This window comes from Electrophorus electricus, chromosome 7 (assembly GCF_013358815.1).
Source record: "Electrophorus electricus isolate fEleEle1 chromosome 7, fEleEle1.pri, whole genome shotgun sequence".
Classification (NCBI taxonomy): Eukaryota; Metazoa; Chordata; class Actinopteri; order Gymnotiformes; family Gymnotidae; genus Electrophorus; species Electrophorus electricus.
Window position 1 is genome coordinate 11,614,800 of NC_049541.1, and position 18,567 is coordinate 11,633,366.

The following is an 18,567-nucleotide window of genomic DNA, read 5'->3' on the forward strand; positions in this document are numbered from 1 at the left end:
GCCTTTATGTTTAGGCTGGGGAAGCGCGCGATGTTGTTAAAGGGGACTTATCAGCAGTGGTCAGATATCCGGTAGGCTTTTTCCTGGGAAGTCGGCTTTTTGCATTAGAGGGAGAGGGGAGGCCTTTCGGAAGCAAGGGCCTTGCTATTGCAAAGTTGCAAACAAGGTTCGTGTTCAGAAAAATTCCTTGTCTGACAAACAGTGTCCTAAATACACTATCTGCGGCGAGATTTTAACATCGGTGCTAGTCGTGGTTTTAAAACGTCATTTTGGGGGTAACTTATTCGTCTTTTATTTCTTTAAGATTAGCGTTCATATATTTCATAGATGTTTTGCAGTGCTTAATGAATTTCGTTACGCCATCAACAATGGGTTTAAATATTTGTCAATACCGATGTATGTGGAATGAGAGGGGAGAAAAAATAAATTAAAAAGGAGGGCACTAAAAATAATAATAATAATAATAATAATAATAATAATAATAATAATAATAATAATAATAATGATAATAATAATAATAATAACAGACATCACTGCAGTAATTTTATCTAAAAGAAATGAGACCTGCACTTGGAGAGTCAATTTCTTGCAGCTAATGCTTCTTCCTGGATAGAGAAAACAGAAAGAGAGACGGAAGTGTCATCAATGCAGTGCGAAACGGAAACATACCAGCCTTCTCTTGGGCTTGATGAGGGGCCGGTTCTGCCCGTTCATCTTGTGGTACAGTCCGCAGGCGTTACACAAATAGTGGCCGGTCCCATCCCGCCGCCACAGAGGGGTCGAGGTGGCTCCGCAGTTAACGCATTCTCGACCCTCTGCAAGCACAAACATGTACGCATGTAGGACTGATTTGATAAAAGCTCTGCATACACAAATATAGCCCGTGCACGTGAGAGTGCTCACACGCGCGCAGTCTTACGCCACAGCGTCTCTGCGCTATATTTCACTGACAACCACGTTAAATTAATCCGTTATGCTGCTATTTAAAAACACACACACACTAAACAGCATTTTTAAATGAAATATTTGTAACTGATCAAATTGATGGACATTTGGACAGTAAAACTATAACATTTCTGCAAAATGTGAGTATACATTCCAATGTGAATATGACATTGTACTTTGTCATAAATTGTATCATATGAAATCATTCACCAAATTATTATTATTATTATTATTATCATCATCATCATCATCATTTTTGTTGTTGTTGTCGATAATAATAGTAATAGTAATAATAGTAGTAATAATAATGAAACCATAATCTAAAACTCTAAATGTATCCTCGGCATTATAAATTGCAACATGACATCATCAAAAAAGAGCCACACAGCAAAGTGTAAGTAGGTACTGTACACACACAGGCAGGTCTTATCAAAGCCATCACAGTGTAGAAGCTAAAAAGGGATTCCATGAAAACAGCCCCACTCATTCAGAAAGGGCACAAGTAATATAGCATTATCCGTTATTACGTTGTAATTCATTTCCTACCAAACAACCTCCCAGACCAGTAGAAAACATTTATAAATTTCGATATTGGGTTAATAATAATACGTATAGGCCTACTACTGCAACTACTACTACTAATTATTATTATTATTATTATTATTATTATTATTATTATTATTATTTTATAATAATAATTATTATTATTATTATTAGATTATCAAATAATTTTCTCTGCTGTTCTTATCCCTGCTATATTCAGTGACGCTGTGTGAAAATGCAGGCCTAATTAACTCTTTGCGTAACCTGCGCTCCTTGCGTAAGTGCGTTTGACTGGCATCCTTTCCGTTTGAGTGACAGGCGAGGAGTGCGCGCCTCGCAGTGACCCGAGCCTCCGGTTGCTCTGCAGAAACGAAAAACAACCTTACCGAATGCCGCCCCCCCCCCCCCCCCCCCCCCCCCCCCACCTCCCCACACCCCTTCCCTTCACGCGGCAGGACTTCTACTCCCCTACGCGGAGCAGCAAACCCTTTACGCGGCACTTCGCCTGCACGGCGGCGGAGCGTCACCTCCGAGATCTGCAGTGGTGTGACAGATACCGAGTGGAAACAGCAGCTGCTGCCACAGCTAGCAAAGAGCTTTTATACTAGGAAAAATACAACGCGTACCTGTTTCTACAATGTGGGCGTTTCTATCTATATTACGCTACTTGCTTATTGCGCAAAGCTTGTTCCGGGTTTGGCTGGGAGACCACAAATCAAACTGCCGACAGCTTTTCAGGTTTATGGTTCAGACCCCAAGAAGAAGAAAAAAAACTACATGCTACTTAATATGTAAAAGTCAGCACAGAATGTACCAAGTCATAAAATGGACGTTAAAACGATTATTTAGAAAACCGAATATAAATTACTTTGTTAATATCATATTATCTATCTACCAATAGCAAATTATTTAACACGGCCCTAGCACTAATCGCATTTGAGGAAAGCTGGTTTGTTGGAATGACTAAGTGACCTTTTGAAATAATTTCACTCTCTGTTTGGATAACATTCTGCCACCGCAACCGGAGCCCCTGCCATGGCGCGAGCTCATTCGTTATTCCCCGCAATCCGGGGCGCATCCGGACTCTATCAAAGTTTCTGTGCTAAGTAAACAATGCAACTGTCGCGTGCAGCAGTCTGAAAATAATTGGATTATCTTAAACATAAACGCTCGAGAGACAGGCCATGCACGGGGAGGCACAGAGAATCAGGCGTTGAGAAAAATGCAACACCCGGAAAACCCTCGCGCTCCAATTCCACTTGCCTGGACTCATCGGAAAAGATTGGGCAATGTTTAATCATGTATAAGGACTTATTGCAGTTATCACAAGTCGACAACAGATACTCTACAGTCTGAAATTGGTTTATCATATTAATATGGCACTGATTTGTAGAGTAAGCCAGAATATTAACGAATTTGTGTCCTATCTTTCACTTCTTGAAGGATTAATATGTATTATATATAACCTTTAAAATTAAGGTGACTTCAGTGCCTTGTGCAAATTTTACACTTATGCTAATAGCTTATATCAAGGCTCAGTCAACAAAAGTTGATTATACTGAAAATATTTCTATGGTCATTGAAGATTGTCTTGTGCCTTTGGCAGGTTCATCAACATTTCTAATGGGATTTTATGATAGCTGACTTATCAGGAAAATCACTATTGTTAGGCAGCTATCACTATCTTAATGTTCACTAGTGAAACCTGCGTGCAGACTTTGTTTCAATGAACTCTGCTCGTGGTTAACAGACCCAACAGGGCCCCTCCTCAGTGGCACAAGGAATGGAGTCACTGAGCAGCATCGTGCCAGCCTGCAGGCTCTGCCTGCGTTTGGAAACTGGGCTCTATAGAGAGAAACGGGGCTGAAGGAAGGCCTATAACAGAGGCCTGAGCTGGGAGGCTGCTTGTGAGGAAAGTGAACAGAATGCCAATGCAAAGAGAGTCCTGTGAAAAAGGCCATTGTTACAATGCGTGACTGTGGTTACGTTAGGCAAAGAGGGATAATAAAGCTCACGCCTACCTGAGCAGGACCGCGTTTTCGGTCTCGTTTTGGAACCATAACTAGAAGAGGACCCACCTATGAGGCTACTCGGTGGGAAGAGCCCCGGCCCGTAATCGGACACATAGGAAGGGTAAGTGGCGATCGGGTGGTGCGCAGAGGACGCGCCCGCGCCGATGCCGGCCATGCTCCGGCTGTGGGCCGGGTCCAGCTTCATGCTGTCCGGCAGCTGGTACTTTACACACTCTTTGTCCTCCGGCCGTACCGACGAGCCGGAGCCCGGTGTGGAGATGGCCGGGTCGGGGGACACGTCCTTGGGTGGAGTCGGGGGGAATGTGAAAAGGTGTGGACTGGAGTGTCCGGCGGACAGAGAGGAGGACGAGGCGGGCGGGTAGACGGACAGAGCCCCCGGGGAGCTGTGGTGGAGGGGCGTCTTGGGGAAGGGGCCGAGGTTCCATGGGGAAGTGCTGTGGTGGGGGCCAATCCCTTTGCTGCCATCGAGCCAGGGCAGAGAGCCGTGCAGCAGTGACGGGCGACACACCTGACTACCTAAAACAACAACAAAAAAGAGACAGAGACAGGCACGGAGGCCGTTGAGAAAACAACGTCACAACCAGCCTGATGCTGCTTTGAACAAAAGTCAATTTCAAGCCATATAAAATCAAACAGTAAAAATACTGGGGACGTCGTGAATAATAGTTGCTTAACAAGATGTAACGTCATTAACAATTCATTTAGAAAAAAAAGATTTTAAAACAAGCTCCATCCAAAACTTGAACCCGTCAAGCACACGTGTGCTATAATGTAAGATAATGTTCCTATTGCGATACTTGTCAGTTGTAGAGCATTTATTGGGAGCTTTAATCTTCTAAAGGACATTTCTGACTTGTCGGAAAATCTACGTCATTTTACATATGAAAAAGACAATTTAACTAAAACGGTACATTGTGAAACTTTACTTCAGGCCTACAGTCTTTAGGTTAGGAGACTCTCGATGGGTCACGGAAGACTCAATTAACAGCTATTGCTCGCCGCTCATTGTTAGGACTCTCGGTACCCGATCCCTCCCCCAAGTATCTGCAATAACTCAGTGAATTCTGAAAGTATTGAGATGTTTAAGCGAGAATGCCTCAATAGAAAACGAGGTCACGCGTTCACCGTGACACTCAGGAAGTCATGTCAATAAATTAAACCGATAGCTCTTCCGCAATTTAATTCTCTCACCAGTTTCTTTTAATGTAATTTCTAAAGTCATTGTAAGACTAAGCTCGCTTAAAACACTGTTTCATTATTTAAAGATGCCTTTTTGGAGTTATTAAATTAATCGCAAAAAAAAAAAAAAAAGCTAAGTAGGATTTTTATTTTTTTTTATTTTTTGCTTTATTTCTAAAACAACAATCTTCATCATATTGTATACCACAATAAATGTCCTATACGCGTAAGTGCCTATGTCCTAAAGATACTATTTTTTCAATTCAAGTTTAATTTCAAACGCTGAAACAGTTGAACTAATGTGTAGCACATTGAAACCATGTGTTCTCATAGCCAAAGGCCTTAGAATAATAATAATTAACGTTACATTCTAAAAGGTTATCTGTAGCAGTCGACTACTAGAAAGCTGTGAAACCAATGACACGCCACTCAGAACTAAAACATAGCAAACTATCCTCTAGCTTTCAGAAGACCTAGTTGCATTTTTGATATGACTGAGCTTCTTTTCAAGAAAACCGGTTCCGTTAACAATTTTTATGACCTTAAAAACAAACTATTCCGCTGGGATCTGTCACTCTACTTTTCGAAATGCATTTCAAATGGGATCTGTTCAAATAAGAAAACATAGAACTCGAAAAGCCACTTACTGTGCGGCGGTGGGTACCTCTGCACGGCCCGGTTCCCGTAGTACGGATGGTTACTCTGTCCGTCGATATTAAACAATACATCCATATCATCAGCGAGGGGATATTGCGAGGGATCCATGTAGGAGTGTCCCAGTCCAGGGTGATGCGACTCGGGATGCTGGCCGTTTATGACCGGGTGATGGTGGGTCATCCAGCGGGGCTGGTCAGCGCTTACTTCCATCGTGTTTAGCAAACGTTCATACACTCAGGTAAAACCAACACACACAAGGCGACAGTAAAAAAAAAAAAAGTGAATAAAAATAACAGTCCGCTTTCCTCCTCTGAATAATCCACACGTTTCTTCAGCGTTTCTTCAGAAAACGCATTTACTTCCGATCACCTGTAATTGAAGAAAACAACTTTACTGTCAAGTCCTTGCGACTGCTTGTCGTCTTTTTTATCATGGGCAAAATGTCACTTCGTCACGACTACTGGATCGGCCACTTCAGTAAATGCGAATTTGCCTTTAAATGTTACATACGCCTAAAAAAATAAGCACTTTATGATACCGAGTAAAACAAGTCCAAAGACGCATCTAGTCCTTCTTCTGCTTCTTTAATTCTCCCTCTGTAACTCTGCGTATCGACGCAACAAGTCGTGCAAGGCCGAGCCGGCTTGTGCTTGATAGCTTTCTGCGCACGGAGCCGAGCGAAGTTCTAACTCACTGATCAAATCTCTGTTTATGCGCGGCGGTAGCCCTCTCCCCCTACCCTGTTTCTTTCTCTCTCTCTCTCTCTCTCTCTCTCTCTCTCTCTCTCTCTCTCTCTCTCTCTCTCTCTCTCTCTCTCTCTCTCTCTTTCTCTGAACTAGCAACGTCCCAACGTTTTTTTTTTTTTTTGCTTTTTTTTTTTTTACATTGAAGGCATTCTTTTAGGATGGCGCCAGGCAGCTCAATGCTCTCAGACAGCTGTGGCGCGACGCAACTTAAGGAGGGTCTCTCGGTGTCATCGGCAGGGGAGGGGCCACACCGCCCGGCCTAATTGAATAAAATGGGCCAGGGAAAGATGACCGGGAGCCGCGCACAGTTCGCCCTCCCTACCGCCTCCCATTCACAAATACACGAGTATTTATACCTAAACACAGACAGATTTCATACTTGTATTTACAAACACACACACACAGAGTCTCGCGCGCACACATGAACTCACGAGCTATTCCTTACTATATATGTACTGACATAACGTCAAACTAAAATGCAGTTATAATTACAATTTATAGAATCGTAATTTATAAAATTTATAAAAGTACATATTTAAAAGCCAATACCTTACACTAGTCTTACATTAGAATATCACTCCGAAAAGAATAGCTACATAGATAGGCCTATACTATACTAGAAAGAAAAGTATGTTTCTTTCATTAAAGAACGTTGTGAATTATAATGAACATTCAGTTTACTACTAAGTATTTTAGCATAATTTTGTTATATATCAGTCAGTTGAAATTACTTAATAGAAAGTACTTCTTTTAAAAATGCAGGCCTGAGTGTTTTATAATGAGGGCTCATGTCTTCTGTGACCTGTTGCCTTTTCGGTGTGCCAGAGCGTTCACAGTGGCAGCTCGCGAAGCATACACACTCTTAAAATTGTGACAGTGCGTCCTCTCGCGGTGACGGGCACGTTTTCCTAAAGGTCCTGTCTCCGTGCTGCAAACTGGGCTCGTGTTTTCGCTACGCTGTGCGGAGCACGAGAAGACTTCAGGGAGCGGTGCGGTACAGAAACTCGTCCACGTCCTTTCGCGGACCGGACCGTACAAAAACAGAGGCTTCCCCTGTGCGGTCCCGGGGCTCGCGCTTGCAATTCGCTGTTGCACGGCGTCTGCGATATTAATCGGGATCCGCCTCACCCCACGTGCAACGTGACGCATTCCAGCACGCACCCACTAGAACACCGCTCGCGCGCGGATTATTGTAGTGACGTTCATTGTCTAATTAAAAATGCATTTTTATCTGACATAGAAGGACCATGCTGCCGACTAGCTCCAGGTACGCGCAGCGCCTGGGCTGCCCATAATTCCACTTGATTGCACGGTAATGGGGGGGGGGGGGGGGGGCTTGGCCCATGGGGGTGGTATTTTGTGTCTAATGCTCCGGTTTGGCTGGCTCGTCCCCGCAGATTGACGGAGTGCAATTGAGGAACAGGGGGGCTGCGCTTTTGATGCCCTGTAATGCGCTCGCGGGCCAGCCTCGCCGACGCCACTGGACGTGACGTCACCGCTCGAGTAAACAGGCAGGAAATGAATTTGGTCGAGCGCGATAGGAAGGAAGGAGGGCGGGAACGCACCATCTGAAAACGGCCACTGAAATCTGCGTGCTCGTTCGAAGAGCTTTAAACAAAAAGCGTAAGGCGCACTCACGAGTTTGGTAGTTTGTTTTATCTTCTCTCCAACCCAGCGTCAATGTTAGTCTTCTTGTTCGGTGGATCTGATACAAAAATCGATAGTGAAATAAAAGCACCGGGAGTTTGTAACCTGGAATACATTAAGTGACTATGTCCAGCCGTATGTATCATTTACTCTTTGTGTGTGTGTGCGTGCGCGATCACGTGTGCGTGCGTGTGCGTGTTCACGCGCGTGGACGTGTGTACCTGCTCATAAAGGATTGACATGCATCTCCATGTGCTTCACTTTAAACGTAAGCGGGTGCGAGCGACGTACAAAGAAACTAACTGTAGAAGAAAACAGAAAATTGCTGATTTCGTGGAACATTTACCATCCCCACCCCCTGCGCGGCTTCCGCGAGAGACATTTGTCTTCTTCGTTCGGAAGGAGTCTGAACTTGGACGGAAAGTGTTGCACTGGCTCACGCGGAGCAATCCTGCTGTCATTGTCAAGCTGTCAGCGGACTCGTATAATTACCGCGCGCTATTATCCCGCGAGGGCGCATTAGAGGTGCTCGAAAGGAACCACGCGGCGGTAAAATATAAAATCCTGATTGTGCGTTTTGTTTCTTGACTGTATGTTTAAAGCTCAGGGCACACGACATGGAAGTCTGCTCGAGCACACACTCCAGAGACGCCATGTGAGGAGTCTGGGAGGCGCGAGAACCGCTTGTCTCACGTAAAAACCAGCCCAGTTTTAATGTGGTCATCCATCATACATTTCTCTGTCACAACAAAAATTGCTGCGCCAACATATGTAAATCGGTGGGGTTTTTATTAAATTATGCCTGTAACAATACCAGTGTAACATTAGGCACGGTTATACAGGTGTGGGTGTGTATGTGTGTGTGTGTGTACTTGTGTTAAATAACATCACACTCTTGGCTAGGGATAACCAAACTGATTCATAAACGCTTGGTGGTGGGCCTATATAGTAAATCGGTGGTAGGACAGTGATAGCGGGTCAGGTTGAAGATTCCGGCGATAGTATGTGAGTTATTATGTCAGGCAACACAGATTAAAATCAGAAGACGTCACACTTTTCACTGTATGTTCGTCTACTCCAACGAGTGTAAGATGATGTGTTCTGATAACACACATTGTTTATTGGCCACCATTTGTCTACGGCGACCCCAAGTCCAACCGCGTAATTATTTTGGTGGTGTGTTTTTTAACAAAATGACAACGGTAAAAATAAAAAGATAGTAATTATTAGAGCATCCTAAATATCGGCCTAAGCCTTTCATAATGGTGAAACATGGCGTTTGTTATTGTTGTCCGTATTTGGGTTGTTGTTACTCTTATTTATTACGACAGCAATAACAAAATCAAATAAAAACAAATAAATAGATTTATTATACTGCTGTTGTGATGGTGGTGGTATTTATTTTGGTTGCAAAACGGCCGTACGTTTTTCTCAAATAAACCAAAATTCTAAAATTTTGGGACAACTACGTGCTTCTTTAAACCTTAAATTTGTTCAGTATCAAAATTGTCTAAGTTGCCAATTCATGCCAAGTAAAAATAGGAATACTCGATATAGGGAACAACAATAACAACGACGACAACAACAACAACAACAACAACAACAATAATAATAATAATAATGCAGACTTTAACGCAGGTTACCTTTATACAAATCGTGAAAACACGACAATCCGAAGCAAAGGCCCGTGGAACGCTTCAATGAAAAAGATGGCGTGGCGTAAGTGTCCGTCTGACGGACGTGGCGTTACAGTTGGACTGCCCGCGAACCGCTAAAGCTGTCCAAACAGCCGCAGGGTGCGCGCGGGGTGACGCGAGGGGCACGGCCTCGCGCCTAGCCACTGGAATACATCATTACGATCAAGCTGGAGACCCGAGGAAGGGCTCGGCGAGGGTGCTCCGGCTCGCGCGAAACATGAGCGAAACACTTGCAATATTCACGCATTTAAGGGCACGTACGGCACATTCATTTTTAAATAACAAAACGGTTTGCTTCTCACTTACATCACAGCGGAAAATCACAACACGACCGAAAACAGACCACACCGAAATTACAACAGAGGTTTTTTTTTTTAAAGATTTGGTTTATACGCATCGCTGGACACAAACACCAGAAGAGCTCAATTAAGTAGGTACTATTTTAGCATTGGATTTCTCCTGTGTATTTCAACTGACGTAATTATTACAACAACAATAAAATAGTAATAATATTAATAACACACATTATTTCATAACATAATAATAATAACAACAAAAATAATAATTATAATAATAGCACGAAATGTATCTTCTGAAGAAAGAAAAACGGATACTCAAGCCACCTTAAGATGAACCGTTAGAAAAGGGTACAATATGATTAATTCATGGTACTCTTAGGTCTTTTCAAGAACAAAGTTTCTTTTTGAGTTCCTATGTCATGCGATATTTAGGCTTCTTCTGATTCTTAGAATCAACGCGACTGTGTAAAATTCTACAACATAAGTCAAAGTGAGAAAACCCGTATTTCTAAGAACGATTATCATTAAAATGTCGAGGGGAAACGAGAGAGCCTCGAGAGCAAGTTTTGTTTTTGGTAAATCATAAAGCAAGGAAGAGATGAAGGGCAGATCAGACAGGCGGCCCTGAGAAAGACTGCCATCACCTCCCGCGGCTGTCACCTCTGTTGGAGCCTCAACGCCTCCAGCACGCCAACATCTTCATTTCGATTCTGTCCATTTCGCCGCCACTGTTCGTTTGACGGCCTAATGTACACCAGAGTTTCAACGTAAATATGGTTCTTTTTATATATTATTAAACAGTGTACCACTGTACATATGCGTTTATTTGAACCCCTCGTTCGTGTAGCTTGACTGTCGTTGGGTCCGAGGCATGTGACATCTTCATAAAGGCCAAACAAAGAATTACACTGCAGCCATATTCCCGTTCAAACAATAGCACGTTTTTTGTTTGTTTTTTTGTTTCGGTGGAGTAGTGATTTGAGGACGTGGGACAAATTTCGACGTCGTTTCCGATCACTCCACCCCGCTGCTGAATTGAGTGGCCAGTCTTGCTATCAGGCAAAAGCAGCTGTTTCACGCTCATTCGGTTCCAGTCAATGGAACCGCGAGGCCGCGTCTGCTCCGTTCGCCCTCTCTTACACGCAAATAAAAACAAACGAGGCTGCACCATAAAAGACGGCCTATGGTGTCCCCTAATGTCGCCGTGCTCTCGGAGTTCTTCAAACGCGCAGCGAACACACACACACACACACACACACACACACACGCACGCACGCACGCACGCGCGCGCGCGCGCGCAGGTGACTGGAAGCGCAGTTTCAGCAAACTCAGCTCTCTTTGTGACCCGTTGCGGGGCTAATCAGATCAATTTCACGGGTTAGGGGAGGCAGACTCACGCACACTCAGGTGGTAATAGATCATTAAAATCCTTCATCTTCGCCTGTGCAAGGAACTGGAGGCGGGAAAATGACTCTTAAAATACAGGGCGTCCGACCCTACCATAAAATCCCACTGCGGTTTCCGAAAGTGGACGTGGGTGCCGGCTGAATGCATAGCCTGCATCTGGCCTGTGAAATGAGTAAGCGCGCGAGGACTTGAGCTACCAACTACCAACTACCAGTCTAAATGTATGAAAATGACGAAACCCCCTTTAGACACAGCTTACTGCATTCAACACAAGCCATAAATAAACAGAATCGATATTAGACAACCCACCACACACCAAAAAAAAACAACCTTCATTTCCCACGGAGCTTGTGTGAGCTTTGTCCATTTATTACACCGAACTGGAGTTTGACAGATACTCGCAACATTAAAGAGTGGTCGGGAGAACAAGAGAAGCTTCGTGCTGCTTGCAACTATTGACGTGCGTGCGCCAGCATTTTCTCTCAATCCATCCAAAATGTGAACTGAAGCGGTCCAAACAGACGGAGCCAACTCTCACAAAAACCTCACGCATCGGGCATCAAGACAGCGAAAGCATGCTAAATTAATTCACTGAGTTGCATTTGCAGCTAGGCTAATTCTTTGTGCCGCTGCAAAAAAAAAAAAAAAAAAAAAAAAAAAAAAAAAAAAAGAGAGGAAAAAAAAAGAAAAACGAGACAAAACAGAAATCTAAACATTTACTGACCTGCGGAGGCTGACGCGTGGTTGGGCTTTTTTGTGATGCGCTTCAGATGTGAAGTGACAAACAGATCGAGGTGCCGATGGCATTTACAGCAAGAGAAAACTGGTCCTCGCTGCTCTCCTTTCTCATCCTAGCCTACACACACACACACACACACACACACACACACACACACACACACTGGGAGAGCGAGAGAGCGAGAGAGAGAGAGAGAGAGAGAGAGAGAGAGAGAGAGAGAGAGAGAGAGAGAGAGAGTGAGAGAGAGTTACCGTACTTACTGTACAGCAAGCGCGAGCTCTTCCGGGTCGATGCAGGTTGCGGAAAAAAAACCACACTTAACCTGCACTGGAGCGCACACGAACCCGTAACGAACCTTTTTTAACACGCAGAGCGGTCGTGGACACGCAGGCCACAAAAAGGGAACAGGTACCACCAGGTTCGCGTTCGGTGCCGTTCTTACCGAGTCACAGAGCCATCGGCTAGCCACAGAGATGCCAGGGTGATCCTCTATAATGCATGAGACGGCTGATAGCGCATGGCACGGTTTGACCAATTTGGAATTCTATACGTTTACTAATTTCGGCGTTTTGCATTACTCATCTTTTATTTCACATAATTCTTGTCATATCTATCGCATTTATCAACAATCCATGCCTTCTATATGTTATTTATTCGTTTTATACAGAAAAAGAAAAGACATACGACAGATTTAGAGACAAAAACATAAAAGGTATAGTGCAAATATTTTTGCGTTCAGGTCTATGTGGGATAATTTAAGATAGATTAATCAATTGAGCATCAAAGTAGAAAGTGGGTTTTTTTTTTTTTTTTTTTTTTTTTGTTTAACCCATATAATTTTATTAATCAGCAAAATGCCTGTCTGAAAACAAGTCTAATAGATAACAGCCGATTCTTTAGATGTTCTCGTGTTATTCCGATCGCTTTATTTAGACGGTCATTCGTTTCAATATATTGACTGATGCACTGCAAAAACTAAAAGTGCCTTTTCATGTTTTGCACAGCTATTTTGAAACTAATGGTAATGGGATTTGAAAAATTCTGTCATTAAGCATCTTTCAGCTTTTGTGTAATTGTAAACATAATTTAACCATTATAGTTGCCTACATAATACTAAAATAAGATAATTAAAAAAAAACTTAGACATGTGCCCATCTATTTTTTTCTTGGTGTATTTTTGAATAATAAAAAAATGTGGTCTGATATATTCAGAGGGGGACCAGGCTGATGCGCTCGTGCATGATCACAGATAACAGTTCGGCCTTCATTGGGCTTTGACAAGAGCCAACCGGGAAGCCAAAGAGCCCGATGGCGGTGTGGCCCTCGCGAGCAAAACCGCAGAACGAAATCCTGCCGCTCTTCCGGTGATCTCCTGATCACAGATGACAAGCAGCTGCCTCGCCTAACTCGCCCAATTATCAACGATATTGCCTTCCGTAGAGGCCGCTTGGGCTGAGGGCGAGGGAGCGAGATCAAAACCACAGAGTCCCAGATTTGACAACAGAGAGAAAGAGTGGAGAGCGAAAGGGACAGACGTGATCAGTTCCTCTACCACGTCCCCGTTCCTTCAAGAAAGAGTGCACAACGACCACCACAATGTGCCTTTCTGTGTGGAAGATTCAATTAAGCTCGTGAATTTAATATCATTGGCTGAATCGTCAATATAAACGTACAACAGGATCGAGTCAAATACGTCTCTTAAAGGGGAAAAAAATTATTATTCGATGTTTCCGGTGCAGCGGGAGCTTTAATTTGTATTAGTACTTGATTTCAAAAAGAATTAGTCAAATGCAAATACAGATAGCAATGATTTAATAATCTCTCTCAGACGTAAATAAGGTGCTTATTGGATAATAAAAAGCATTATAAATTCAATGTAAAAGTGATTTTAAAACGCGGTAATGATTGATACGCATACTGATGCTTTTGATATAATAAAGACAAAAAGTCAAATCAACACACATTCCGCAGATAATTGGGACACACTGTAAATGCAGCAAATAAAGATTAGGAACGTCATCGGTTGTATTAAAAACAGTTCTGAATGAATTATTTTAATTCGATACATTGAGAGCATTAAATATGGCGGAATGTTTCTATTTTTATTAATTAATTTATGTATATCAATTAGTCAATCGGCGCAACTAACACAAGAATATGTTGTGAGGAAAATATTTCCTTTACTTCACTTAAATGCAAAAATGGGGATATTTGGAAAAGATTCCTCTCCGTTGCATTAAAATCGTGCAAGGTTTTGTGGAGGCACGCGGTATTAATTGTAAAATGGTTGAAGGGGGTGAATTGCGACTGAGAGCATTTCTGCGGTGAGTAGCCTATCATTTGTGCCCAGGAAAAAAGAAACACGTCCACGCACACACCTCTGCTCCCTGTCGCGCTCCCGTTCAACCGTTGCCATGAAATTGCATGATTAATGTTGGAGTTGACGTGAGCTCCCGCGTGACACTTCGAACTGACAACAGCCAAGTGTAAACCCTGGGCTTGATACAAAAACACAGCGCTGTTTATTCTACTAATTTATTTATTTTTGCTTTTGGTATTTATAACTCTCTCAATCTTATCTGCAGATAGGCCGACGGATTATGATATCACGTTCATAAACCGATTAATTTTTTACACCAGAAAGCGGGTTGGTCTGTGTGAACAGTTGCAGTCATAAATCGTTAAAGTTAATTGTTTGGACTGCCCCGAATTCAGCCTTCATTTATACCTAGCCATAGTAATTTATCGCGCTTTTGCAATCACCTTTTTTTTTATCGGTGGGTATTGGTTTTATTCGCATTAGTCACCCGATTGTTTTATTATTGTCATTATTGACCGCGTGACGGAGATCAAGCCTAGTAGTCTTTCGACTCCTGCGAGGCATGTGGCCACTACGTCAATCTCCATCGTTTTAAACGGTGCAAAATTTAGTGTGCTGGTTTTGAGAAATTCGAAATTCTGATTGTTCAGGCTCATATATATATATATATATAGTGCTTTTGAGAAAATCATCGACAATTACTCACATCTGGGTAAAAGAAAAGATTCAGAACTCTCCTCGGGTAAAATACACCCCCCCCCCCCCCCCTCGGTTTTTCTGTTTTATCGTGCTCGAGCTGCATGCTCTCCTCACCATAAACTGGTATGTTTTTTTGTTGTTGTTGTTTTTTTTACTCCTTTCCTTTTTTCCCTTTATTTATTTTTCTTTTCTTAAAAAAATATTTATTTATTTATTTTTAAGGCGGCTTCTTCCTCTCGATTTGATTTTAAAATATTAGACCGAGGTGGGGAGAATTATAAACGACTGCGCGCGCTTATCTGCTCGGCGCCCAGATCCTGCAGGATCAGAGAGGCTGATTAAGAAAGAAGGCGCGAGCCGCGCTGCACCCATAATGACGGGGAATAATGAATCCTTATCTCTCCCCTCCAGATTATCTGCCTTTCAGCGCGCCATGTTTTGTTACATGGGATAATTTATTGCATCTAATACATCACAATGAATCTGATGGGGAAAGTGATGGCCAATGCTGTGAAAGAGATTTTTTTTTTTTTAAGAATCCTGGGGCAATGAAATGCCTTTGCGATTTTTAATTGGTAAAATATAAGAGGATCTGATAAAAATAAATAAATAAATAAATAAATAAAAGAAATATAAAATAAAAAGGCAGAGGTAATCTTGCCTTCTAGACTTCCACCGCCACACTGCACTAGCCTAAATTAGTGTGTCAATTTCAACCAGAAATTAACAACATCGACCTGCCATCGCCGCGCGCGGCTGGCGAAGGCAGCGAGATCCTAATTTCGCGTGATTTATTTTTCACCAAGAGGAGATAATTAATCATAAACACCGAAAACAGTGCAGTAACGCGGAGATAACAAAATATTTGCATCTAAAAAGATTCGATGGAGCTAATTCGCCTATACCCCCTACACCCCTTTCTCTCACCCATCCACCCCCAACCCTGCAACCTATTCACACCGTTACTGGAAACCTCTAAGATTTTTAATTTTCCGTGATTAATCTTTGGCGAAATATCATTAAACTCGGAGCGCGGGAGAGAATGGAACGAGGAGGGGTAAAGGGGGTTTACGGGGAGCGGGGCTCCTCGGAACACCGGAGTTCGGTGTCTCACCGTGGCAGCCAGCCCCCATCCCGCCGCCTGTCTCCAGAACAGGCAGGATGGAGTCTTGTGATGGCATGGGAGTCTACCTGCGCTTGAACGAATAGCAAAGATAAAGAATATCGTTATGATGCGAAGACCCTGACGTAAAAATAAGATAAAAGATACAACATCTGATACAACTAGTGGCTGGGATTTTTTTCCTATCTTCATTATCTTATCTCTGTCCAAAAATAAATTAGATAATCGTGAAATCAATATCAACGGCGACGACAACAACAACCATAATAATAATAATAATAATAATAATAATAATAATAATAATAATAATAATAATAATAATAATACAGGCAAACTTTGGAGCCGTCATTGATTAAAGGTAGTTTATTAACACACCGTCTCTGCGTGGATGGTAACATTTGGGATTGTCTTGCCAGGATAAAATGTTATTTGCAATTGCAATTAGATGATGACTTTCTCTCTCTCTCTCTCTCTCTCTCTCTCTCTCTCTCTCTCTCTCTCTCTCTCTCTCTCTCTCTCTCTCTCTCTCTCTCTCTCTCTCTCTCTCTGTATGTGTGTGTGTGTGTCTGCAGCTCTATGGATGATCCGTCATTTTCCAATGTCCTGGCAGAGCTAAGCAGATCGTATCGCTTTATTTATTCCTTCTATTCGCCATCGCGCAAGTCATGCCAGAAAAAAGACAGAGAGAAAGAGAAGAGGGGGTAGAGATGAAGAGGTGTCAGAGGAAGAGAAAGAGAGAGAGAGAGAGAGAGAGAGAGAGAGAGAGAGAGAGAGAGAGAGAGAGAGAGAGAGTAACAGAGAGGGGGAGAGAAAGAGAGAGAGAGAGAGAGAGAGAGAGAGAGAGAGAGAGAGAGAGAGAGAGAGAGAGAGAGAGAATAACAGAGAGAGACTTGGAGAAACTGAAAGGGAAGGATACTAATAAAACAGAAAGAGTCAAACCGAGAGAGAACGAAATGGGCCATTCTAAGCAGGCAAAGACACGAGACATTTCATTCTCATTACGGTCAGGAATTGTCAAGGATTTGCTCAGAAGACAGAGACAGGTTAGAGCGAATAAATGGAATCCGCATTTCAACATTTAACAGAGACGGTAAACGTGTTTTAAATGCTGTGTCATTTGAAGGTTGGTTGTCCCAGGTAATTCTTTACTACCGTAAACGCTGACAGTGGACTGTAGCCGATCAGGATTTGGAGGCCCGATGTTAAGCACGCGGGCGATGGGGAGCCATTTATCATGCCGCATCGTACAACGAGTAATCATAACATGCAAGCTGTGCAACCCAATCTTTTTGTAGATTTATTTGTTTGTCGAGATGCACAGCCTCACCAGAGAAAAGAGTGGGGTGGAGATGGAGAGATTGAGATGAGTCGATTAGCTAATGAAATGGATGACAGGGGAATTGGAGACAAATGCCCCGTTACACCACTGCCTATCCTCAAGAGACAAACGCACAATAGCATCGCTTTTATCTGCACAAAATGTTCTCTAACGAGACATTTATTAAAAGCGTCCTCGCTTAGTCCCGCGTGAAATGGGCTTCTGATCACGCGACCCCCTTGATACATGCCCATCCTAACCGCAGTGAGCCCGCGCTTCGATGTCGGTGTGCGTGCTCGACTCGAATGGCTTTATCACCTGTGCAAAAAGAGCGCGGAGTATTGAATTCGTCCAAACTATATATTTTTCTCTGTCAATGCCAGGACGAGTTCAGAGGCCACTTAAGGTAGACACTTTTGGTTCAAGGTGTCCAGTATCTTTGTCCTTACCGTCTCAATAATTACAAATATTTCTCTTTCTTTCCCTTACCCTCCCTTTCAAATGTCTCCTTTGCTCGCTTGACGAATTCATTTAAGTATTATGAGGAGGGGGGTCTTTAAGCTGCTTAGTCAATGGCTAGTTGTTGGCATCTTGAGTGTCTGAGAGAAAGCGGAGAGAAGAGAGACAGAAAAGAAGGGCAGACTTGATTTTCATTGCAATCTTTGGAACAAATAGCGAACATTTACCGTTTACACGCCGCCTGGCGACGCGCTGGCGCTGCAGGCTCGAGCGAGCCGGGCTAAGATGACCAGAGAGCCTTTGGAGAGCGCGAGCCCCCGGCTATCAGGTTTTCCAGATCCCCCCGCGTGCGCACGGCTTCGGTTTCAGGCCGGGCTTGTCCGCGTTCTGCTTTGCTGCCGCGCGCCTTTAAATGAGTGTCAAAGAGCCAAATATCAAATAGCAGTGGGTCAAGCCAATTTGGAGAAGTCCCCCCCCCCCATCTTAGCACCCCACTCCCTTTCTAAATGGCCTAGCTTAGCTCGAGCCAGTGAAATTAGGTTAGACAAACAACAGGCCCTCGCGCTCTCCCATTTACACGACGCATAAACTTTCTATTAGCGATTAGAAGAACTGATTAAACATCTGAAAGCGCTCGATCGTTAGGAAATACAGATGTCACGTTACTTTGCAAAGGTAAAGCGATTGTGTCCTTTATCTGCATTTAACTGACGTTACATTCAACTCAATTTATTAACGAATGTATGAATAGTAGGA

The 18,567-nt window shown here is 43.1% G+C and overlaps 1 protein-coding gene across 5 annotated transcripts in view; it reads right to left on the minus strand.

The window, feature by feature from the left end:
- gata3 (GATA binding protein 3) overlaps positions 1-11,966 on the minus strand; it is a 15,902-nt gene extending 3,936 nt beyond the window's left edge. Inside the window, exons 1-4 of one of the 5 annotated variants that reach the window (XM_027026830.2) lie at positions 11,878-11,966; positions 5,348-5,726; positions 3,510-4,037; positions 670-815 (exon numbers count right to left, since the gene is read on the minus strand). In XM_027026830.2, coding sequence (XP_026882631.1) covers positions 670-815; positions 3,510-4,037; positions 5,348-5,567 — 894 coding nt within the window. In that variant the 5' untranslated portion in view covers positions 5,568-5,726; positions 11,878-11,966. Of the gene's footprint in view, positions 1-564; positions 606-669; positions 816-3,509; positions 4,038-5,347; positions 6,109-7,741; positions 7,913-9,393; positions 9,412-11,877 lie in introns of those variants that run through there. The other 4 variants (XM_027026833.2, XM_027026831.2, XM_027026832.2 and 1 more) reach the window with 4 other exon arrangements.
- Positions 11,967-18,567: the final 6,601 nt, after the last annotated feature.